Genomic DNA, 24899 nt, shown 5'->3' with positions numbered 1-24899 from the left:
AGATTTTATTTGCTTCTATTCTGATATCCAAATCTAAAAATTGGATATTTGAGTGGCTGCTGGTATAGGTGAATTTTAGATTGTTTAGATTGTTATTCATGCGAGATATAAACCAGTCTAGTTCTTCTATTTCCCCTTTCCACACTATCAGAATATCGTCTATACAGGTTTGCTCCCAGATCTATGGAGTCTAGAAAGATATGTTCCCAGAGACCCATAAATAAATTGGCATAGCTGGGAGCAAACCTGGTTCCCATTGCTGTGCCACATTGCTGAACGAAATTTTTTTTTTTTTCTTCAAAAACAAAAAAGTTGTGGTTGAGGATAAACTTAATACTCTCTATAATGAATTATTTTTGCTCTTTGGGTAGGGAGTGATCTTTATTTAGATAGAATTCGACTGCTTCTAAACCTTTAAGATGTTCTATACATGTATAAAGTGCCGACACATCACATGTGGCCAAAATATAATCACTTTCCCATTCTAAATGTTGTAATATATTTAAAACCTCTGTAGAGTCTTTTAGATATGAGGGGAGACTTACTACATATTTTTGTAGGTATTGGTCTACATATTGCGATAAATTTGCCGTAAGTGAGCCAATCCCTGATATTATAGGGTGGCCTGGGGGAGAAATAAGACTTTTGTGTATCTTGGGTAGACAATAAAAAAGTGGTATTTTTGGAAACTTTATTGACAGAAAGGCATATTCTTTATCATTCAGAATGCCTGATTCATTGGCTTTTAAGAGAAATGCATCTAGTTCTTTTTTGTAGATAGGGGTGCGATCTTTGTTTAGTGTTTTATATGTCTTATTATCGTTCAGTAAAGTATATGCCATGTCTGTGTATTTCACTTTATCTAGAATCACTATGCCCCCTCCTTTGTCTGCCGGTTTGACTATAATGTTTTTGTTCTTTTCTAGTCTTTTTATAGCTTCATATTGTTTTTTATCGATATTTGAACGTGTCTTATTTAGTTTATTTTCATCTAAACCTTTAATATCGTCTAAGACCATTTTTTCAAAAGTTTCTATTGCTCCCCCTTTGATATGTTTTGGGTAAAAAGTGGATTTTTGTTTTAAGTTGGTGTGTACAAAAATATCTTTTTCCACATCTTGATTCGAAATTATTTCTCTCTCCAAAGAGGTTTTTAGAAACCATTTTTTGACTGTTATGTTTCTGTTATATTGCCGAATATATTTTAATATATCAGCTTTTTAATACAAATTCAATTAAATTCAATTTTCAATCAATTTTTTAATAAAATTTTTAAAAATAAATTGTCATAGAATATATTTTAATCATCTCTTTTATCAATAATAAATATTAGCTTATATCTAACATATTTTATGTCCTGAGTGATTATTTCCATATATTCAGTGTCACCTCAAATGTTTTAGCTTTAGGACCACATAACCTGGCCTTTAGCGCAGGAAGACTATTCATATAGATTTTAATCATCAATTTTATCTGGGGATTTTTTGATATCAACCTGTGTACTTTGAGGTGAACTGTTTCAGCGCTCTCTCTCTCCCTCGATATATTCCAAAACAGACACAGAGGCATCGCTTGAGGAATGTCTTTACCGTCAGTACAAGTTACTTCTGTGACTGCGCATGCAGCTTAACAAACAGGCACAGAGGCATAGCTTGAGGAATTTCTTCTTCGTCAGAAAAAGCTACCTCTGTGACTGCGCATGCAGCTAAACAAACAGGCACAGAGGCATAGCTTGAGGAATTTCTCCTTCGTCAGAAAAAGCTACCTCTGTGACTGCGCATGCAGCTAAACAAACAGAGGCATAGCTTGAGAAATTTCTCTATCGTCAGAACAAGCTACCTCTGTGAATGCGCATGCAGCTAAGCAAACAGGCACAGAGACATAGCTTGAGGAATTTCTCTCTCTTCAGAACAAGCTACCTCTGTGACTGCGCATGCAGCTAAACAGGCACAGAGGTATAGCTTGAGGAATTTCTCCTTTGTCAGAACAAGCTACCTCTGTGACTGCGCATGCAGCTAAACAAACAGACACAGAGGCATAGCTTGAGGAATTTCTCTACCTTCAGAACAAGCTACCTCTATGACTGCGCATGCAGCTAAACAGGCACAGAGACATAGCTTGAGGAATTTCTCTACGGTCAGAACAAGCTACCTCTATGACTGTGCATGCAGCTAAACAGGCACAGAGGCATAGCTTGAAGAATTTCTCTACCTGCAGAACAAGCTACCTCTGTGACTGCGCATGCAGCTAAGCAAACAGGCACAGAGGCATAGGTTGAGGAATTTCTCTACCGTCAGAACAAGCTACCTCTGTGACTGCGCATGCAGTCTGTGAGGTCACTACATTCTAATCACATTTGCGATGCTGATTTTGAATGTAGTGAGATCACATAGCGCATGCGCAGTGTAGCTTATTCTGAAACACGTGACGTAATTAGCGCATGTGCAGGGTAGCTTTTTCTGAAACACGTGTGAAGTAATTAGCACATGCGCAGTCTAGTTTATTCTGAAACACATGATGTAATTAGCATATGCGCAGTATAGTTTATTCTGAAATACATGTGATGTAATTAGCGCATCCGCAGGATAGCTTTTTCTGAAACACGTGTGATGTAATTAGCGCATGCGCAGTGCATATTATTCTGAAACACGTGTGAGAAAATTAGCGCATGTGCAGTTTATCTTATTCTGAAACATGTGTGAGGTAATTATGGCATGTGCAGTGTAGTTTATTCTGAAACACGTAACGTGTTTAGTGCATGCACAGTGTAGCTTATTCTGAAACATATGTCGTATTTAGCGGATGCGCAGTGTAGCTTATTCTTAAACATGTGACGTATTTAGTGCATGCGCAGCGTAGCTTATTCGGAAACACGTGACATATTTAGCGCAAGCGCAGTGTAGCTTATTCTGAAACACGTGATCTATTTAGCGCATGCACAGTGTAACTTATTCTGAAACACGTGACGTTTTTAGCGCATGCGGACTGAAGTGGTAGGAAAATGACAGTTTGAGTTGTCAGATTTCCCCATTAGCGCATGCGTAGCTTATTCTGAAACACGTGATGTATTTACCGCATGCACAGTGTAGCTTATTCTGAAACACGTGACGTATTTAGCGCATGCAGTGTAGCTTATGCTGAAACACGTGGCGTATTTAGCGCATGCAGTGTAGCTTATGCTGAAACACGTGACGTATTTAGCGCAAGCAGTGCAGCTTATTCTGAAAAACGTGACGTATTTAGCGCATGCAGTGTAGCTTATTCTGAAACACGTGACGTATTTAGCGCATGCAGTGTAGCTTATTATGAAACACGTGATGTATTTAGTGTATGGAGTGTAGCTTATTCTGAAAGACGTGATGAATTTATCGCATGCGCAGTGTAGCTTATTGTGAAACATGTGACGTATACAGCGCATGCGCAGTGTAGCTTTTTCTGAAACATGTGACGTATTTAGCGCATGCGCAGTGTAGCTTATTCTGAAACACGTGATCATTTAGCGCATGCATAGTGTTGCTTATTCTGAAACACATGGTGTATTTAGCGCATGCGCAGTGTAGCTTATTCTGAAACACGTAATGTATTTAGCGCATGCGCAGTGTAGCTTATTCTGAAACACGTGACGTATTTAGCGCATGCGCAGTGTAGCTTATTCTGAAACATGTGACGTATTTAGCGCATGCACAGTGTAGCTTATTCTGAAACACGTGACGTATTTAGCGCATGCGCAGTGTAGCTTATTCTGAAACACGTGACGTATTTAGCACATGCGCAGTGTAGCTTATTCTGAAACACGTGACGTATTTAGCGAATGCACAGTGTAGCTTATTCTGAAACACGTGATGTATTTAGCGCATGCGCAGTGTAGCTTATTCTGAAACACGTGATGTGTTTAGCGCATGCACAGTGTAGCTTATTCTGAAACACGTGATGTATTTAGCGCATGCGCAGTGTAGCTTATTCTGAAACACGTGACGTATTTAGTGCATGTAGTGTAGCTTATTCTGAAACACGAGAGGTATTTAGCGCATGCACAGTGTAGCTTATTCTGAAACACGTGACGTATTTAGCGCATGCGCAGTGTAGCTTATTCTGAAACACGTGACGTATTTAGCACATGCGCAGTGTAGCTTATTCTGAAACACGTGATGTATTTAGCGCATGCGCAGTGTAGCTTATTCTGAAACACGTGACGTATTTAGCGCATGCGCAGTGTAGCTTATTCTGAAACACGTGATGTATTTACCGCATGCGCAGTGTAGCTTATTCTGAAACACGTGATGAATTTACCGCATGCACAGTGTAGCTTATTCTGAAACATGTGACGTATATAGCGCATGCGCAGTGTAGCTTATTCTGAAACACGTGACGTATTTAGCGCATACGCAGTGTAGCTTATTCTGAAACACGTGACGTATTTAGCGCATGCGCAGTGTAGCTTGTTCTGAAACACGTGATGTATTTAGCGCATGCGCAGTGTAGCTTATTCTGAAACACGTGATGTATTTAGCGCATGCGCAGTGTAGCTTATTCTAAAACATGTGACGTATTTAGCGCATGCACAGTGTAGCTTATTCTGAAACATGTGACGTATTTAACGCATGCGCAGTGTAGCTTATTCTGAAACACGTGATGTATTTAGCGAATGCGCAGTGTAGTTTATTCTGAAACACATGACGTATTTAGCGCATGCGCAGTGTAGCTTATTCTGAAACACGTGACGTATTTAGCGCATGCGCAGTGTAGCTTATTCTGAAACATGTGACGTATTTAGCGCATGCGCAGTGTAGGTTATTCTGAAACACATGACGTATTTAGCGCATGCGCAATGTAGCTTATTCTGAAACATGTGACCTATTTAGCGCATGCGCAGTGTAGCTTATTCTGAAAAACGTGACGTATTTAGCGCATGCGCAGTGTAGCTTATTCTGAAAAACGTGACGTATTTAGCGCATGCGCAGTGTAGCTTATTCTGAAACACGTGACGTATTTAGCGCATGCGCAGTGTAGCTTATTCTGAAACACGTGACGTATTTAGCGCATGCGCAGTGTAGCTTATTCTGAAACACGTGACGTATTTACCGCATGCGCAGTGTAGTTTATTCTGAAAAACGTGACGTATTTAGCGCATGCGCAGTGTAGCTTATTCTGAAACACGTGATGTATGTAGCGAATGCGCAGTGTAGCTTATTCTGAAACACGTGACGTATTTAGCGCATGCTCAGTGTAGCTTATTCTAAAACACGTAATGTATTTAGCACATGACGTATTTAGCGCAAGCGCAGTGTAGCTTATTCTGAAACAGGTGATTTATTTAGCGCATACGCAGTGTAGCTTATTCTGAAACACGTGACGTATTTAGCGCATGCGCAGTGTTGCTTATTCCGAAACACGTGATGTATTTAGCGCATGCGCAGTGTTGCTTATTCTTAAACACGTGATGCATTTAGCGCATGCGCAGTGTAGCTTATTCTGAAACACGTGATGTATTTAGCGCATGCACAGTGTATCTTATTCTGAAACACGTGACGTATTTAGCGCATGCACAGTGTAGCTTATTCTGAAACACGTTACGTATTTAGCACATGCGCAGTGTAGCTTATTCTGAAACACGTGACGTATTTAGCACATGACGTATTTAGCGCAAGCGCAGTGTAGCTTATTCTGAAACAGGTGATTTATTTAGCGCATACGCAGTGTAGCTTATTCTGAAACACGTGACGTATTTAGCGCATGCGCAGTGTTGCTTATTCCGAAACACGTGATGTATTTAGCGCATGCGCAGTGTTGCTTATTCTTAAACACGTGATGCATTTAGCGCATGCGCAGTGTAGCTTATTCTGAAACACGTGATGTATTTAGCGCATGCACAGTGTATCTTATTCTGAAACACGTGACGTATTTAGCGCATGCACAGTGTAGCTTATTCTGAAACACGTTACGTATTTAGCACATGCGCAGTGTAGCTTATTCTGAAACACGTGACGTATTTAGCGCATGCGCAGTGTAGCTTATTCTGAAACACATGACGTATTTACCGCATGCGCAGTGTAGCTTATTCTGAAACACGTGACGTATTTAGCGCATGCGCAGTGTAGCTTATTCTGAAACACGTGATGTATTTAGCGAATGCGAAGTGTAGCTTATTCTGAAACACGTGACGTATTTAGCGCATGCGTAGTGTAGCTTATTCTAAAACACGTGATGTATTTAGCACATGACGTATTTAGCGCAAGCGCAGTGTAGATTATTCTGAAACACGTGATGTATTTAGCGCATACGCAGTGTAGCTTATTCTGAAACACGTGACGTATTTAGCGCATGCGCAGTGTTGCTTATTCCGAAACATGTGATGTATTTAGCGCATGCACAGTGTTGCTTATTCTTAAACATGTGATGTATTTAGCGCATGCGCAGTGTAGCTTATTCTGAAACACGTGATGTATTTAGCGCATGCGCAGTGTATCTTATTCTGAAACACGTGACGTATTTAGCGCATGCACAGTGTAGCTTATTCTGAAACACGTGATGTATTTAGCGCATGCACAGTGTAGCTTATTCTGAAACACATGATGTATTTAGCGCATGCGCAGTGTAGCTTATTCTGAAACATGTGATGTATTTAGCGCATGCGCAGTGTAGCTTATTCTGAAACACATGACTTTTTAGCGCATGCGCAGTGTAGCTTATTCTGAAAAACGTGACGTATTTAGCGCATGCGCAGTGCAGTTTATTCTGAAACACGTGACGTATTTAGCGCATGCTCAGTGTAGCTTATTCTGAAGCACGTGATGTATTTAGCGCATGCGCAGTGTAGCTTATTCTGAAACACATGACTATTTAGCGCATGCGCAGTGTAGCTTATTCTGAAACACGTGACATATTTAGCGCATGCGCAATGTAGCATATTCTGAAACACGGGACGTATGTAGCGCATGCGCAGTGTAGCTTATTCTGAAACACGTGATGTATTTAGCGCATGCGCAGTGTAGCTTATTCTGAAACACGTGACTTTTTAGCGCATGCGCAGTGTATCTTATTCTGAAACACGTGATGTATTTAGCGCATGCGCAGTGCAGCTTATTCTGAAACATGTGATGTATTGAGCGCATGCGCAGTGTATCTTATTCTTAAACAAGTGATGTATGTAGCGCATGCGCAGTGTAGCTTATTCTGAAACACGTGACGTAAGTAGCGCATGCGGACTGAAGAGGTAGGCAAATGACAGTTTGAGTTGTCAGATTTCCCCATTAGCGCATGCGCAGTACTTGGGTAGCTGTTACAAAGGAAGCGTTCGGAGGAGATATATTATTAATTCTATTCATTTTGATGGGGTGCAAATCAAATTAAAAAAATAGCAATAATGTTATCACGCGCCTCCTGTTTCTCGCGTGCACACGCACCAGACGAGATGTTAAACGGCAAACAGGGTTAACCCACGCGGCACACATACATAACCATTATACCTAAACAAAGCTTAAGCCCCGCCTACAGGTCGCTTGATTGGATAATTATGTCATACACTCCGCCCACTACCGCTCCTTAGCAACTCATCGGACAGTGACTAGAAAATAGCCTCAGACTGGAGATCGCACGGCAGCCAATCAGTGCAGCGCACAGGCTCACGTGACCTGTGTGGTACTGATGCAGCCATTGGCAGATGCTATGGACGTCACATCAGTTCATGGGGCCCCGCCCCCTCTGTGTCAGGTAGTCCGGCTCCTGTCAGTGTTCCGGTGTGTGCTCCGCGCGGCTCAGGAGGTAAGGACCGGGGTCTTAGTGTTATATTGTAACCTGGGTCTTAGTGTCACCTGGGTCTTAGTGTTATATTGTCACCTGGGTCTTAGTGTTATATTGTCACCTGGGTCTTAGTGTTATATTGTCACCTGGGTCTTAGTGTTATATTGTCACCTGGGTCTTAGTGTCACCTGGGTCTTAGTGTTATATTGTCACCTGGGTCTTAGTGTCACCTGGGTCTTAGTGTTATATTGTCACCTGGGTCTTAGTGTTATATTGTCACCTGGGTCTTAGTGTTATATTGTCACCTGGGTCTTAGTGTCACCTGGGTCTTAGTGTTATATTGTCACCTGGGTCTTAGTGTTATATTGTCACCTGGGTCTTAGTGTTATATTGTCACCTGGGTCTTAGTGTCACCTGGGTCTTAGTGTTATATTGTCACCTGGGTCTTAGTGTCACCTGGGTCTTAGTGTTATATTGTCACCTGGGTCTTAGTGTCACCTGGGTCTTCGTGTTATATTGTCACCTGGGTCTTAGTGTCACCTGGGTCTTAGTGTTATATTGTCACCTGGGTCTTAGTGTCACCTGGGTCTTAGTGTTATATTGTCACCTGGGTCTTAGTGTTATATTGTCACCTGGGTCTTAGTGTCACCTGGGTCTTAGTGTCATATTGTCACCTGGGTCTTAGTGTCATATTGTCACCGGGGTCTTAGTGTCACCTGGGTCTTAGTGTCATATTGTCACCGGGGTCTTAGTGTCACCTGGGTCTTAGTGTTATATTGTCACCTGGGTCTTAGTGTCACCTGGGTCTTAGTGTTATATTGTCACCTGGGTCTTAGTGTCACCTGGGTTTTAGTGTTATATTGTCACCTGGGTCTTAGTGTCACCTGGGTCTTAGTGTTATATTGTCACCTGGGTCTTAGTGTCACCTGGGTCTTAGTGTTATATTGTCACCTGGGTCTTAGTGTTATATTGTCACCTGGGTCTTAGTGTCACCTGGGTCTTAGTGTTATATTGTCACCTGGGTCTTAGTGTCACCTGGGTCTTAGTGTTATATTGTCACCTGGGTCTTAGTGTCACCTGGGTTTTAGTGTTATATTGTCACCTGGGTCTTAGTGTCACCTGGGTCTTAGTGTTATATTGTCACCTGGGTCTTAGTGTCACCTGGGTCTTAGTGTTATATTGTCACCTGGGTCTTAGTGTTATATTGTCACCTGGGTCTTAGTGTTATATTGTCACCTGGGTCTTAGTGTCACCTGGGTCTTAGTGTTATATTGTCACCTGGGTCTTAGTGTTATATTGTCACCTGGGTCTTAGTGTTATATTGTCAGCTGGGTCTTAGTGTCACCTGGGTCTTAGTGTTATATTGTCACCTGGGTCTTAGTGTCACCTGGGTCTTAGTGTTATATTGTCACCTGGGTCTTAGTGTTATATTGTCACCTGGGTCTTAGTGTCACCTGGGTCTTAGTGTTATATTGTCACCTGGGTCTTAGTGTCACCTGGGTCTTAGTGTTATATTGTCACCTGGGTCTTAGTGTCACCTGGGTCTTAGTGTTATATTGTCACCTGGGTCTTAGTGTTATATTGTCACCTGGGTCTTAGTGTCACCTGGGTCTTAGTGTTATATTGTCACCTGGGTCTTAGTGTCACCTGGGTCTTAGTGTTATATTGTCACCTGGGTCTTAGTGTTATATTGTCACCTGGGTCTTAGTGTCACCTGGGTCTTAGTGTTATATTGTCACCTGGGTCTTAGTGTTATATTGTCACCTGGGTCTTAGTGTCACCTGGGTTTTAGTGTTATATTGTCACCTGGGTCTTAGTGTCACCTGGGTCTTAGTGTTATATTGTCACCTGGGTCTTAGTGTTATATTGTCACCTGGGTCTTAGTGTTATATTGTCACCTGGGTCTTAGTGTTATATTGTCACCTGGGTCTTAGTGTCACCTGGGTCTTAGTGTTATATTGTCACCTGGGTCTTAGTGTTATATTGTCACCTGGGTCTTAGTGTTATATTGTCACCTGGGTCTTAGTGTCACCTGGGTTTTAGTGTTATATTGTCACCTGGGTCTTAGTGTCACCTGGGTCTTAGTGTTATATTGTCACCTGGGTCTTAGTGTCACCTGGGTTTTAGTGTTATATTGTCACCTGGGTCTTAGTGTCACCTGGGTCTTAGTGTTATATTGTCACCTGGGTCTTAGTGTTATATTGTCACCTGGGTCTTAGTGTCACTTGGGTCTTAGTGTTATATTGTCACCTGGGTCTTAGTGTCACCTGGGTCTTAGTGTTATATTGTCACCTGGGTCTTAGTGTTATATTGTCACCTGGGTCTTAGTGTCACCTGGGTTTTAGTGTTATATTGTCACCTGGGTCTTAGTGTCACCTGGGTCTTAGTGTTATATTGTCACTTGGGTCTTAGTGTTATATTGTCACCTGGGTCTTAGTGTTATATTGTCACCTGGGTCTTAGTGTCACCTGGGTCTTAGTGTTATATTGTCACCTGGGTCTTAGTGTCACCTGGGTCTTAGTGTTATATTGTCACCTGGGTCTTAGTGTCACCTGGGTCTTAGTGTTATATTGTCACCTGGGTCTTAGTGTCACCTGGGTCTTAGTGTTATATTGTCACCTGGGTCTTAGTGTTATATTGTCAGCTGGGTCTTAGTGTCACCTGGGTCTTAGTGTTATATTGTCACCTGGGTCTTAGTGTCACCTGGGTCTTAGTGTTATATTGTCACCTGGGTCTTAGTGTTATATTGTCACCTGGGTCTTAGTGTCACCTGGGTCTTAGTGTTATATTATCACCTGGGTCTTAGTGTCACCTGGGTCTTAGTGTTATATTGTCACCTGGGTCTTAGTGTTATATTGTCAGCTGGGTCTTAGTGTCACCTGGGTCTTAGTGTTATATTGTCACCTGGGTCTTAGTGTTATATTGTCACCTGGGTCTTAGTGTCACCTGGGTCTTAGTGTTATATTGTCACCTGGGTCTTAGTGTCACCTGGGTCTTAGTGTTATATTGTCACCTGGGTCTTAGTGTTATATTGTCAGCTGGGTCTTAGTGTCACCTGTGTCTTAGTATTATATTGTCACCTGGGTCTTAGTGTCACCTGGGTCTTAGTGTTATATTGTCACCTGGGTCTTAGTGTTATATTGTCACCTGGGTCTTAGTGTCACCTGGGTCTTAGTGTTATATTGTCACCTGGGTCTTAGTGTTATATTGTCACCTGGGTCTTAGTGTCACCTGGGTCTTAGTGTTATATTGTCACCTGGGTCTTAGTGTTATATTGTCACCTGGGTCTTAGTGTCACCTGGGTCTTAGTGTTATATTGTCACCTGGGTCTTAGTGTTATATTGTCACCTGGGTCTTAGTGTCACCTGGGTCTTAGTGTTATATTGTCACCTGGGTCTTAGTGTTATATTGTCACATGGGTCTTAGTGTTATATTGTCACATGGGTCTTAGTGTCACCTGGGTCTTAGTGTTATATTGTCACCTGGGTCTTAGTGTCACCTGGGTCTTAGTGTTATATTGTCACCTGGGTCTTAGTGTCACCTGGGTCTTAGTGTTATATTGTCACCTGGGTCTTAGTGTCACCTGGGTCTTAGTGTCACCTGGGTCTTAGTGTTATATTGTCACCTGGGTCTTAGTGTCACCTGGGTCTTAGTGTTATATTGTCACCTGGGTCTTAGTGTCACCTGGGTCTTAGTGTTATATTGTCACCTGGGTCTTAGTGTCACCTGGGTCTTAGTGTTATATTGTCACCTGGGTCTTAGTGTCACCTGGGTCTTAGTGTCACCTGAGTCTTAGTGTTATATTGTCACCTGGGTTTTAGTGTTATATTGTCACCTGGGTCTTAGTGTCACCTGGGTCTTAGTGTTATATTGTCACCTGGGTCTTAGTGTCACCTGGGTCTTAGTGTTATATTGTCACCTGGGTCTTAGTGTTATATTGTCACCTGGGTCTTAGTGTCACCTGGGTCTTAGTGTTATATTGTCACCTGGGTCTTAGTGTTATATTGTCACCTGGGTCTTAGTGTCACCTGGGTCTTAGTGTTATATTGTCAGCTGGGTCTTAGTGTTATATTGTCACCTGGGTCTTAGTGTCACCTGGGTCTTAGTGTTATATTGTCACCTGGGTCTTAGTGTCACCTGGTTCTTAGTGTTATATTGTCACCTGGGTCTTAGTGTCACCTGGGTCTTAGTGTTATATTGTCACCTGGGTCTTAGTGTCACCTGGGTCTTAGTGTCACCTGGGTCTTAATGTTATATTGTCACCTGGGTCTTAGTGTTATATTGGCAGCTGGGTCTTAGTGTCACCTGGGTCTTAGTGTTATATTGTCACCTGGGTCTTAGTGTCACCTGGGTCTTAGTGTTATATTGTCACCTGGGTCTTAGTGTCACCTGGGTCTTAGTGTTATATTGTCACCTGGGTCTTAGTGTTATATTGTCACCTGGGTCTTAGTGTCACCTGGGTCTTAGTGTTATATTGTCAGCTGGGTCTTAGTGTCACCTGGGTCTTAGTGTCACCTGGGTCTTAGTGTTATATTGTCACCTGGGTCTTAGTGTCACCTGGGTCTTAGTGTTATATTGTCACCTGGGTCTTAGTGTCACCTGGGTCTTAGTGTTATATTGTCACCTGGGTCTTAGTGTCACCTGGGTCTTAGTGTTATATTGTCAGCTGGGTCTTAGTGTTATATTGTCACCTGGGTCTTAGTGTCACCTGGGTCTTAGTGTTATATTGTCACCTGGGTCTTAGTGTCACCTGGGTCTTAGTGTTATATTGTCACCTGGGTCTTAGTGTCACCTGAGTCTTAGTGTTATATTGTCACCTGGGTCTTAGTGTCACCTGGGTCTTAGTGTCACCTGGGTCTTAGTGTTATATTGTCACCTGGGTTTTAGTGTTATATTGTCACCTTGGTCTTAGTGTTATATTGTCACCTGGGTCTTAGTGTCACCTGGGTCTTAGTGTTATATTGTCACCTGGGTCTTAGTGTCACCTGGGTCTTAGTGTTATATTGTCACCTGGGTCTTAGTGTCACCTGGGTCTTAGTGTTATATTGTCACCTGGGTTTTAGTGTTATATTGTCACCTGGGTCTTAGTGTTATATTGTCACCTGGGTCTTAGTGTCACCTGGGTCTTAGTGTTATATTGTCACCTGGGTTTTAGTTATATTGTCACCTGGGTCTTAGTGTCACCTGGGTCTTAGTGTTATATTGTCAGCTGGGTCTTAGTGTTATATTGTCACCTGGGTCTTAGTGTCACCTGGGTCATAGTGTTATATTGTCACCTGGGTCTTAGTGTTATATTGTCACCTGGGTCTTAGTGTCACCTGGGTCTTAGTGTTATATTGTCACCTGGGTCTTAGTGTTATATTGTCACCTGGGTCTTAGTGTCACCTGGGTCTTAGTGTTATATTGTCACCTGGGTCTTAGTGTCACCTGGGTCTTAGTATTATATTGTCACCTGGGTCTTAGTGTTATATTGTCACCTGGGTCTTAGTGTCACCTGGGTCTTAGTGTCATAGTGTCACCTGGGTCTTAGTGTCATATTGTCACCTGGGTCTTAGTGTTATATTGTCACCTGGGTCTTAGTGTCACCTGGGTCTTAGTGTTATATAATCACCTGGGTCTTAGTGTTATATTGTCACCTGGGTGTTAGTGTCACCTGGGTCTTAGTGTTATATTGTCACCTGGGTATCTAGGTAGGGAGGTATATAGGGGCGTTGTTTCCAGCTTAAGGGATCGCACGTAGCTATATGAATGTGAATTAGTAATTTCCTTATATAGTGATAATAGTATTTTTAATAAATGTACTAAATTTTTTTTTTAAAAAGTGAAAAATAAAGTGACAATATTGTTTTGATATATATCAATTAAAGAAGGAATATTGAATATTCCTATAATTTAAAATTTAAATTATAGGAATATTCAATATTCCTTCTTTAATTGATATATATCAAAACAATATTGTCACTTTATTTTTCACTTTTTAAAAAAAGTTTTTAGTACATTTATTAAATATACTATTATCACTATATAAGGAAATTACTAATTCACATTCATATAGCTACGTACGATCCCTTAAGATGGAAACAACGCCCCTATATACCTCCCTACCTAGATAATCTTACTTATAAGACCGAAGGATCTTATATTTATAGGGTGTTTGGGATCTTTTATAGTTCCAGCGCTCTACTCATTCACACACTTAAATATTGTCACCTGGGTACCTTAGTGTCATAATGTCACTGGAGTACTTACTGTCATATTGTCACCTTGGTCTTGGGGTTATATTGTCACCGGGGTCTTAGTGTCACCTGGGTCTTAGTGTTATATTGTCACCTGGGTACCTTAGTGTCATAATGTCACTGGAGTACTTACTGTCATATTGTCACCTGGGTCTTAGTGTCATATTGTCACCGGGGTCTTAGTGTCACCTGGGTCTTAGTGTCATATTGTCACCGGGGGTCTTAGTGTTATATTGTCACCGGGGTCTTAGTGTTATATTGTCACCTGGGTACCTTAGTGTCATAATGTCACTGGAGTACTTACTGTCATATTGTCACCTGGGTCTTAGTGTTATATTGTCACCTGGGTACCTTAGTGTCATAATGTCACTGGAGTACTTACTGTCATATTGTCACCTGGGTCTTAGTGTTATATTGTCACCTGGGTACCTTAGTGTCATAAATTCACTGGGGTACTTACTGTCATAAATTTACCGGGGTCTTTGTGTCACCTGGGTCTTAGTGTTATATTGTCACCTGGGTACCTTAGTGTCATAATGTCACTGGAGTACTTACTCCATATTGTCATATTGTTACCTGGGTCTTAGTGTCATATTGTCACCGGGGTCTTAGTGTTATATTGTCACCTGGGTACCTTAGTGTCATAATGTCACTGGAGTACTTACTGTCATATTGTCATATTGTCACCTGGGTCTTAGTGTCATATTGTCACCGGGGTCTTAGTGTCGCCTGGGTCTTAGTGTCATATTGTCACCGGGGTCTTAGTGTCACCTGGGTCTTAGTGTCATATTGTCACTGGGGTCTTAGTGCTATATTGTCACCGGGGCCTTAGTGTCACCGGGGTCTTAGTGTTATATTGTCACCTGGGTACCTTAGTGTCATAATGTCACTGGAGTACTTACTGTCATATTGTCACCTGGGTCTTAGTGTCATATTGTCACCTGGGTCTTAGTGTCACCAGGGTCTTAGGGTCATATTGTCACCAGGGTCTTAGTGTTATATTGTCACCAGGGTCTTAGTGTCACCGGGGTCTTAGTGTCACCTAGGTCTTAGTGTCACCTGGGTCTTAGTGTCATATTGTCACCGGGGTCTTAGTGTCATATTGTCACCGGGGTCTTAGTGTCACCTGGGTCTTAGTGTCATATTGTCACCTGGGTACCTTAGTGCCATAATGTCAGTGGACTACTTACTGCCATATTGTCACCTGGGTCTTAGTGTCACCTGGGTCTTAGTGTTATATTGTCACCTGGGTACCTTAGTGTCATAATGTCAGTGGAGTACTTACTGTCATATTGTCACCTGGGTTTTAGTGTCACCTGGGTCTTAGTGTTATATTGTCACCGGGGTCTTAGTGTCACCTGGGTCTTAGTGTTATCTTGTCACCTGGGTACCTTAGTGTCATAATTTCACTGGGGTACTTACTGTCATATTGTCACCGGGGTCTTAGTGTCACCTGGGTCTTAGTGTCATATTGTCACCGGGGTCTTAGTGTTATATTGTCACCTGGGTACCTTAGTGTCATAATGTCACTGGAGTACTTACTGTCATATTGTCACCTGGGTCTTAGTGTTATATTGTCACCGGGGTCTTAGTGTTATATTGTCACCTGGGTACCTTAGTGTCATAATGTCAGTGGAGTACTTACTGTCATATTGTCACCTGGGTCTTAGTGTTATATTGTCACCTGGGTCTTAGTGTCATATTGTCACTGGGGTCTTAGTGTCACCTGGGTCTTAGTGTCATATTGTCACCGGGGTCTTAGTGTCATATTGTCACCGGGGTCTTAGTGTTATATTGTCACCTGGGTACCTTAGTGTCATAATGTCACTGGAGTACTTACTGTCATATTGTCACCTGGGTCTTAGTGTCATATTGTCACTGGGGTCTTAGTGTCACCTGGGTCTTAGTGTCATATTGTCACCGGACTCTTAGTGTTATATTGTCACCGGGGTCTTAGTGTCACCGGGGTCTTAGTGTTATATTGTCACCTGGGTACCTTAGTGTCATAATGTCACTGGAGTACTTACTGTCATATTGTCACCTGGGTCTTAGGGTCATATTGTCACCAGGGTCTTAGTGTCACCTGGGTCTTAGTGTCATATTGTTACCTGGGTCTTAGTGTCACCTAGGTCTTAGTGTCACCTAGGTCTTAGTGTCACCGGGGTCTTAGTGTCATATTGTCACCGGGGTCTTAGTGTTATATTGTCACCTGGGTCTTAGTGTCATATTGTCACCGGGGTCTTAGTGTCACCTGGGTCTTAGTGTCATATTGTCACCGGGGTCTTAGTGTCACCTGGGTCTTAGTGTTATATTGTCACCTGGGTACCTTAGTGCCATAATGTCACTGGAGTACTTACTGCCATATTGTCACCTGGGTCTTAGTGTCACCGGGGTCTTAGTGTTATATTGTTACCGGGGACTTTGTGTCACCTGGGTCTTAGTGTTATATTGTCACCTGGGTACCTTAGTGTCATAATGTCAGTGGAGTACTTACTGTCATATTGTCACCTGGGTCTTAGTGTCACCTGGGTCTTAGTGTTATATTGTTACCGGGGACTTTGTGTCACCTGGGTCTTAGTGTTATATTGTCACCTGGGTACCTTAGTTTCATAATGTCACTGGAGTACTTACTGTCATATTGTCACCTGGGTCTTAGTGTCATATTGTCACCGGGGTCTTAGTGTCAACTGGGTCTTAGTGTCATATTGTCACCGGGGTCTTAGTGTTATATTGTCACCTGGGTACCTTAGTGTCATAATGTCACTGCAGTACTTACTGTCATATTGTCACCTGGGTCTTAGTGTTATATTGTCACCTGGGTCTTAATGTCATCTGGGTCTTAGTGTCATATTGTCACCAGGGTCTTATTGTCACCTGGGTCTTAGTGTCATATTGTCACCGGGGTCTTAGTGTCATATTGTCACCTGGGTCTTAGTGTCATATTGTCACCTGGGTCTTAGTGTCATATTGTCACAGGGTCTTAATGTCATATTGTCACCGGGGTCTTAGTGTCACCTGGGTCTTAGTGTCATATTGTCACCTGGATCTTAGTGTCATATTGTTACCTGCGAACCTTAGTGTCATATTGTCACCTGGGTACCTTAGTATCATAATGTCACTGGGGTACTTACTGTGATATTGTCACCTGGGTACCTTAGTGTTATATTGTCACCTGCCTGTCTTAGTTTCATATTGTCACCTGGGTACCTTAGTGTCATAATGTCACTGGGGTACTTTACTGTCATATTGTGACCTGGGTACCTTAGTGTTATATTGTCACCAGGGTCTTAGTGTCCTATTGTCACCTAGGTACCTTAGTGTTATATTGTCACCTGGGTACCTTAGTGTCCTATTTTCACCTGGGTACCTTAGTGTTATATTGTCACCTTGGTACCTTAGTGTCATATTGTCACCTTGGTACCTTAGTGTCATATTGTCACCTGGGTACGTTAGTGTCATATTGTCACCTGGGTACGTTAGTGTCATATTGTCACCTGGGTAACTTAGTGTTATATTGTCACCTGGGTACCTTAGTGTCATATTGTCACCTGGTTACGTTAGTGTCATATTGTCACCTGGGTACCTTACTGTCATATTTTCACTGGGGGTCTTAGTATCATATTGTCAACTGGGAACCTTATTGTTATATTGTCACCTGGGTACCTTAGTGTCATATTGTCACCTGGGTACCTTAGTCTCATATTGTCACCTGGGTCTTAGTTTTATATTGTCACCTGGGTCTTGTTGTACATGCACTGTCACCTTGGCATCTTATTATCATATTGCCACAGGGGCCTTGTACATGCACTGTCACCTTGGCATCTTATCATCATATTGTCACAGGGGCCTTGTACGTGCGCTGTCACCTGGGGCACAGGGCCTTGTTGTACGTGCGCTGTCACCTGGGGCACAGGGCCTTGCTGTACGTGCGCTGTCACCTGGGGCACAGGGCCTTGTACGTGCGCTGTCACCTGGGGCACAGGGCCTTGTTGTACGTGCGCTGTCACCTGGGGCACAGGGCCTTGTTGTACGTGCGCTGTCACCTGGGGCACAGGGCCTTGTTGTACACGCGCTGTCACCTGGGGCACAGGGCCTTGTACGTGCGCTGTCACCTGGGGCACAGGGCCTTATCTAAGATTAAATCTAGGGTAGCACTTTACCCAGGGGACAAAATCCCTCAGCACTCTCCCTGTCCACTCAGCAGCATCCTAGTGTAGTGGTCACTGAGTATTTATAAAATGTATTTATCATTATTACCTAGAAGAGTGAATAGGAACATTGTATTCGGGAGGCTCTTAACCTTATTGAGGTGCTAACTTTGTTGTCTATGATTGTACTAAGTCAGCAGAGACTTAATATAGCAGTCACTAAGTGACACAAGGCTCAGTATTTATAGCGCACTTGTTTATGTGATAAATGTATTCATCATTACTGTGTATGAGAGGAGTGGGATCCTGTCCCCTGCTCAGTGAGTGACACAAGGCTCAGTATTTATAGCGCACTTGTTTATGTGATAAATATATTCATCATTACTGTGTATGAGAGGAGTGGGATCCTGTCCCCTGCTCACTAAGTGACACAAGGCTCAGTATTTATAGGGCACTTGTTTATGTGATAAATATATTCATCATTACTGTGTATGAGAGGAGTGGGATCCTGTCCCCTGCTCAGTAAGTGACACAAGGCTCAGTATTTATAGGGCACTTGTTTATGTGATAAATATATTCATCATTACTGTGTATGAGAGGAGTGGGATCCTGTCCCCTGCTCAGTAAGTGACACAAGGCTCAGTATTTATAGCGCACTTGTTTATGTGATAAATATATTCATCATTACTGTGTATGAGAGGAGTGGGATCCTGTCCCCTGCTCACTAAGTGACACAAGGCTCAGTATTTATAGGGCACTTGTTTATGTGATAAATGTATTCATCATTACTGTGTATGAGAGGAGTGGGATCCTGTCCCCTGCTCACTAAGTGACACAAGGCTCAGTATTTATAGCGCACTTGTTTATGTGATAAATGTATTCATCATTACTGTGTATGAGAGGAGTGGGATCCTGTCCCCTGCTCACTAAGTGACACAAGGCTCAGTATTTATAGGGCACTTGTTTATGTGATAAATGTATTCATCATTACTGTGTATGAGAGGAGTGGGATCCTGTCCCCTGCTCAGTGAGTGACACAAGGCTCAGTATTTATAGCGCACTTGTTTATGTGATAAATGTATTCATCATTACTGTGTATGAGAGGAGTGGGATCCTGTCCCCTGCTCAGTAAGTGACACAAGGCTCAGTATTTATAGGGCACTTGTTTATGTGATAAATGTATTCATCATTACTGTGTATGAGAGGAGTGGGATCCTGTCCCCTGCTCACTAAGTGACACAAGGCTCAGTATTTATAGCGCACTTGTTTATGTGATAAATATATTCATCATTACTGTGTATGAGAGGAGTGGGATCCTGTCCCCTGCTCACTAAGTGACACAAGGCTCAGTATTTATAGGGCACTTGTTTATGTGATAAATATATTCATCATTACTGTGTATGAGAGGAGTGGGATCCTGTCCCCTGCTCACTAAGTGACACAAGGCTCAGTATTTATAGGGCACTTGTTTATGTGATAAATGTATTCATCATTACTGTGTATGAGAGGAGTGGGATCCTGTCCCCTGCTCAGTGAGTGACACAAGGCTCAGTATTTATAGCGCACTTGTTTATGTGATAAATGTATTCATCATTACTGTGTATGAGAGGAGTGGGATCCTGTCCCCTGCTCAGTAAGTGACACAAGGCTCAGTATTTATAAGGCACTTGTTTATGTGATAAATATATTCATCATTACTGTGTATGAGAGGAGTGGGATCCTGTCCCCTGCTCAGTGAGTGACACAAGGCTCAGTATTTATAGGGCACTTGTTTATGTGATAAATATATTCATCATTACTGTGTATGAGAGGAGTGGGATCCTGTCCCCTGCTCAGTAAGTGACACAAGGCTCAGTATTTATAGCGCACTTGTTTATGTGATAAATATATTCATCATTACTGTGTATGAGAGGAGTGGGATCCTGTCCCCTGCTCAGTGAGTGACACATGGCTCAGTATTTATAGCGCACTTGTTTATGTGATAAATGTATTCATCATTACTGTGTATGAGAGGAGTGGGATCCTGTCCCCTGCTCACTAAGTGACACAAGGCTCAGTATTTATAGGGCACTTGTTTATGTGATAAATGTATTCATCATTACTGTGTATGAGAGGAGTGGGATCCTGTCCCCTGCTCAGTGAGTGACACAAGGCTCAGTATTTATAGGGCACTTGTTTATGTGATAAATATATTCATCATTACTGTGTATGAGAGGAGTGGGATCCTGTCCCCTGCTCACTAAGTGACACAAGGCTCAGTATTTATAGCGCACTTGTTTATGTGATAAATATATTCATCATTACTGTGTATGAGAGGAGTGGGATCCTGTCCCCTGCTCACTAAGTGACACAAGGCTCAGTATTTATAGCGCACTTGTTTATGTGATAAATGTATTCATCATTACTGTGTATGAGAGGAGTGGGATCCTGTCCCCTGCTCAGTGAGTGACACAAGGCTCAGTATTTATAGCGCACTTGTTTATGTGATAAATATATTCATCATTACTGTGTATGAGAGGAGTGGGATCCTGTCCCCTGCTCACTAAGTGACACAAGGCTCAGTATTTATAGGGCACTTGTTTATGTGATAAATGTATTCATCATTACTGTGTATGAGAGGAGTGGGATCCTGTCCCCTGCTCACTAAGTGACACAAGGCTCAGTATTTATAGGGCACTTGTTTATGTGATAAATATATTCATCATTACTGTGTATGAGAGGAGTGGGATCCTGTCCCCTGCTCACTAAGTGACACAAGGCTCAGTATTTATAGCGCACTTGTTTATGTGATAAATGTATTCATCATTACTGTGTATGAGAGGAGTGGGATCCTGTCCCCTGCTCAGTAAGTGACACAAGGCTCAGTATTTATAGGGCACTTGTTTATGTGATAAATGTATTCATCATTACTGTGTATGAGAGGAGTGGGATCCTGTCCCCTGCTCAGTGAGTGACACAAGGCTCAGTATTTATAGCGCACTTGTTTATGTGATAAATATATTCATCATTACTGTGTATGAGAGGAGTGGGATCCTGTCCCCTGCTCACTAAGTGACACAAGGCTCAGTATTTATAGCGCACTTGTTTATGTGATAAATATATTCATCATTACTGTGTATGAGAGGAGTGGGATCCTGTCCCCTGCTCACTAAGTGACACAAGGCTCAGTATTTATAGCGCACTTGTTTATGTGATAAATGTATTCATCATTACTGTGTATGAGAGGAGTGGGATCCTGTCCCCTGCTCACTAAGTGACACAAGGCTCAGTATTTATAGGGCACTTGTTTATGTGATAAATATATTCATCATTACTGTGTATGAGAGGAGTGGGATCCTGTCCCCTGCTCAGTGAGTGACACAAGGCTCAGTATTTATAGGGCACTTGTTTATGTGATAAATGTATTCATCATTACTGTGTATGAGAGGAGTGGGATCCTGTCCCCTGCTCACTAAGTGACACAAGGCTCAGTATTTATAGCGCACTTGTTTATGTGATAAATGTATTCATCATTACTGTGTATGAGAGGAGTGGGATCCTGTCCCCTGCTCAGTGAGTGACACAAGGCTCAGTATTTATAGCGCACTTGTTTATGTGATAAATATATTCATCATTACTGTGTATGAGAGGAGTGGGATCCTGTCCCCTGCTCAGTGAGTGACACAAGGCTCAGTATTTATAGGGCACTTGTTTATGTGATAAATATATTCATCATTACTGTGTATGAGAGGAGTGGGATCCTGTCCCCTGCTCACTAAGTGACACAAGGCTCAGTATTTATAGCGCACTTGTTTATGTGATAAATATATTCATCATTACTGTGTATGAGAGGAGTGGGATCCTGTCCCCTGCTCACTAAGTGACACAAGGCTCAGTATTTATAGGGCACTTGTTTATGTGATAAATATATTCATCATTACTGTGTATGAGAGGAGTGGGATCCTGTCCCCTGCTCAGTGAGTGACACAAGGCTCAGTATTTATAGGGCACTTGTTTATGTGATAAATATATTCATCATTACTGTGTATGAGAGGAGTGGGATCCTGTCCCCTGCTCACTAAGTGACACAAGGCTCAGTATTTATAGGGCACTTGTTTATGTGATAAATATATTCATCATTACTGTGTATGAGAGGAGTGGGATCCTGTCCCCTGCTCACTAAGTGACACAAGGCTCAGTATTTATAGCGCACTTGTTTATGTGATAAATGTATTCATCATTACTGTGTATGAGAGGAGTGGGATCCTGTCCCCTGCTCAGTGAGTGACACAAGGCACAGTATTTATAGGGCACTTGTTTATGTGATAAATATATTCATCATTACTGTGTATGAGAGGAGTGGGATCCTGTCCCCTGCTCAGTGAGTGACACAAGGCTCAGTATTTATAGGGCACTTGTTTATGTGATAAATGTATTCATCATTACTGTGTATGAGAGGAGTGGGATCCTGTCCCCTGCTCAGTGAGTGACACAAGGCTCAGTATTTATAGCGCACTTGTTTATGTGATAAATGTATTCATCATTACTGTGTATGAGAGGAGTGGGATCCTGTCCCCTGCTCACTAAGTGACACAAGGCTCAGTATTTATAGCGCACTTGTTTATGTGATAAATGTATTCATCATTACTGTGTATGAGAGGAGTGGGATCCTGTCCCCTGCTCAGTAAGTGACACAAGGCTCAGTATTTATAGGGCACTTGTTTATGTGATAAATGTATTCATCATTACTGTGTATGAGAGGAGTGGGATCCTGTCCCCTGCTCACTAAGTGACACAAGGCTCAGTATTTATAGCGCACTTGTTTATGTGATAAATATATTCATCATTACTGTGTATGAGAGGAGTGGGATCCTGTCCCCTGCTCACTAAGTGACACAAGGCTCAGTATTTATAGCGCACTTGTTTATGTGATAAATGTATTCATCATTACTGTGTATGAGAGGAGTGGGATCCTGTCCCCTGCTCAGTGAGTGACACAAGGCTCAGTATTTATAGCGCACTTGTTTATGTGATAAATATATTCATCATTACTGTGTATGAGAGGAGTGGGATCCTGTCCCCTGCTCAGTGAGTGACACAAGGCTCAGTATTTATAGCGCACTTGTTTATGTGATAAATATATTCATCATTACTGTGTATGAGAGGAGTGGGATCCTGTCCCCTGCTCACTAAGTGACACAAGGCTCAGTATTTATAGCGCACTTGTTTATGTGATAAATATATTCATCATTACTGTGTATGAGAGGAGTGGGATCCTGTCCCCTGCTCAGTGAGTGACACAAGGCTCAGTATTTATAGCGCACTTGTTTATGTGATAAATATATTCATCATTACTGTGTATGAGAGGAGTGGGATCCTGTCCCCTGCTCACTAAGTGACACAAGGCTCAGTATTTATAGCGCACTTGTTTATGTGATAAATATATTCATCATTACTGTGTATGAGAGGAGTGGGATCCTGTCCCCTGCTCACTAAGTGACACAAGGCTCAGTATTTATAGCGCACTTGTTTATGTGATAAATGTATTCATCATTACTGTGTATGAGAGGAGTGGGATCCTGTCCCCTGCTCAGTGAGTGACACAAGGCTCAGTATTTATAGCGCACTTGTTTATGTGATAAATGTATTCATCATTACTGTGTATGAGAGGAGTGGGATCCTGTCCCCTGCTCAGTGAGGGATATCCTGGGGTAGCAGTCACTAAGTGACACAAGGCTTAGTATAGAGCACACTCATTAGTCCTGATGTCACCTTATTGCATGTTTTTCCTGTGTGTTTGTGCAAATGAAATCAGAAATACCACAACATTTACACAGACATCTAATTGTTTTACAGATAAAATGGATTTGGTTCTGAACGTCGCAGACTACTATTTCTTTACACCATACATGTACCCCGCCTCGTGGCCTGAACATGATGCGTTTCGTCAGCTCATTAGTCTTTTTATTGTAACCAACCTCGGCGCTCTGGTCATCTACTTCCTGTTCGGAAGTCTCAGTTACTATTTCATTTTTGATCATTCTCTGATGAAACATCCCCAGTTCTTAAAGGTAAAGAACATACTGGCGTGTGCGCGTGTCACTTCCTGTCTCAGTAACGGATGTGCAGGCTAGTGTTATAGATACTTTATTAACCTGAACATGTGAGATAACTTATCCCTGCACTAATACTACTGAAGTGTTTCATTCTACGTAAACCAGATATATATTTTACACAGTGCTTCTTTGATAATTCGTCTACATTTAAAGTAATTTTTCTTTAAGAACTACAAATACTGTTTTAGTAAATATTTTTATATTTTATAGCAGATTTAAGAAGTTATAATTTTCCTGTATAAAACATGACAGAGACAGAGCAGTTAATGGTATACAAGTGTCATAAAAAGGCGAATTCTCCCTCAGACAGCTGTGGGTTTATTATGTAGAACTGCGCCATCTTACGCAAGATAAACTAGATTTCTCGCTGTATTTGTCATACCTAAATCTAATGTGTAAATGATCATATGCTCTGTATGCTCTGTATTAGTGCAGGAGAGATGTGATCACTTCATGAAACAGTTGTTTTTAACCTTCACAGCTCTTGTCAACGCATTCTGCGATACTGACACTGGTGACGATCTAGGGGTTTGTGGCGCCTTTATTCACGATTGTTTTTTATTTTCTTCAATAGAATCAGGTACGAAGAGAGATTGTGTTTTCTGTCAAGTCCATGCCCTGGATTAGCATTCCTACAGTTGCACTGTTTTTCGCAGAAGTGCGCGGATACAGCAGGCTCT

At 42.1% G+C, this 24899-nt stretch overlaps 1 protein-coding gene across 1 annotated transcript in view; it reads left to right on the top strand.

The window, feature by feature from the left end:
- Positions 1 to 7673: 7673 nt before the first annotated feature.
- SC5D (sterol-C5-desaturase) overlaps positions 7674 to 24899 on the top strand; it is a 98001-nt gene continuing 80775 nt past the window's right edge. Inside the window, exons 1-3 of the mRNA XM_053690102.1 lie at positions 7674 to 7761; positions 23960 to 24174; positions 24794 to 24899. The exon at positions 24794 to 24899 is cut by the window's right edge and continues 27 nt beyond it. Of these exons, the coding sequence (XP_053546077.1) occupies positions 23965 to 24174; positions 24794 to 24899 (316 nt within the window). The 5' untranslated portion in view covers positions 7674 to 7761; positions 23960 to 23964. The remainder of the gene's footprint in view (positions 7762 to 23959; positions 24175 to 24793) is intronic.

This window comes from Bombina bombina, chromosome 8, assembly GCF_027579735.1.
Source record: "Bombina bombina isolate aBomBom1 chromosome 8, aBomBom1.pri, whole genome shotgun sequence".
In the NCBI taxonomy this organism is placed as follows: domain Eukaryota; kingdom Metazoa; phylum Chordata; class Amphibia; order Anura; family Bombinatoridae; genus Bombina; species Bombina bombina.
This window is presented reverse-complemented; position numbering and strand designations above follow the sequence as displayed.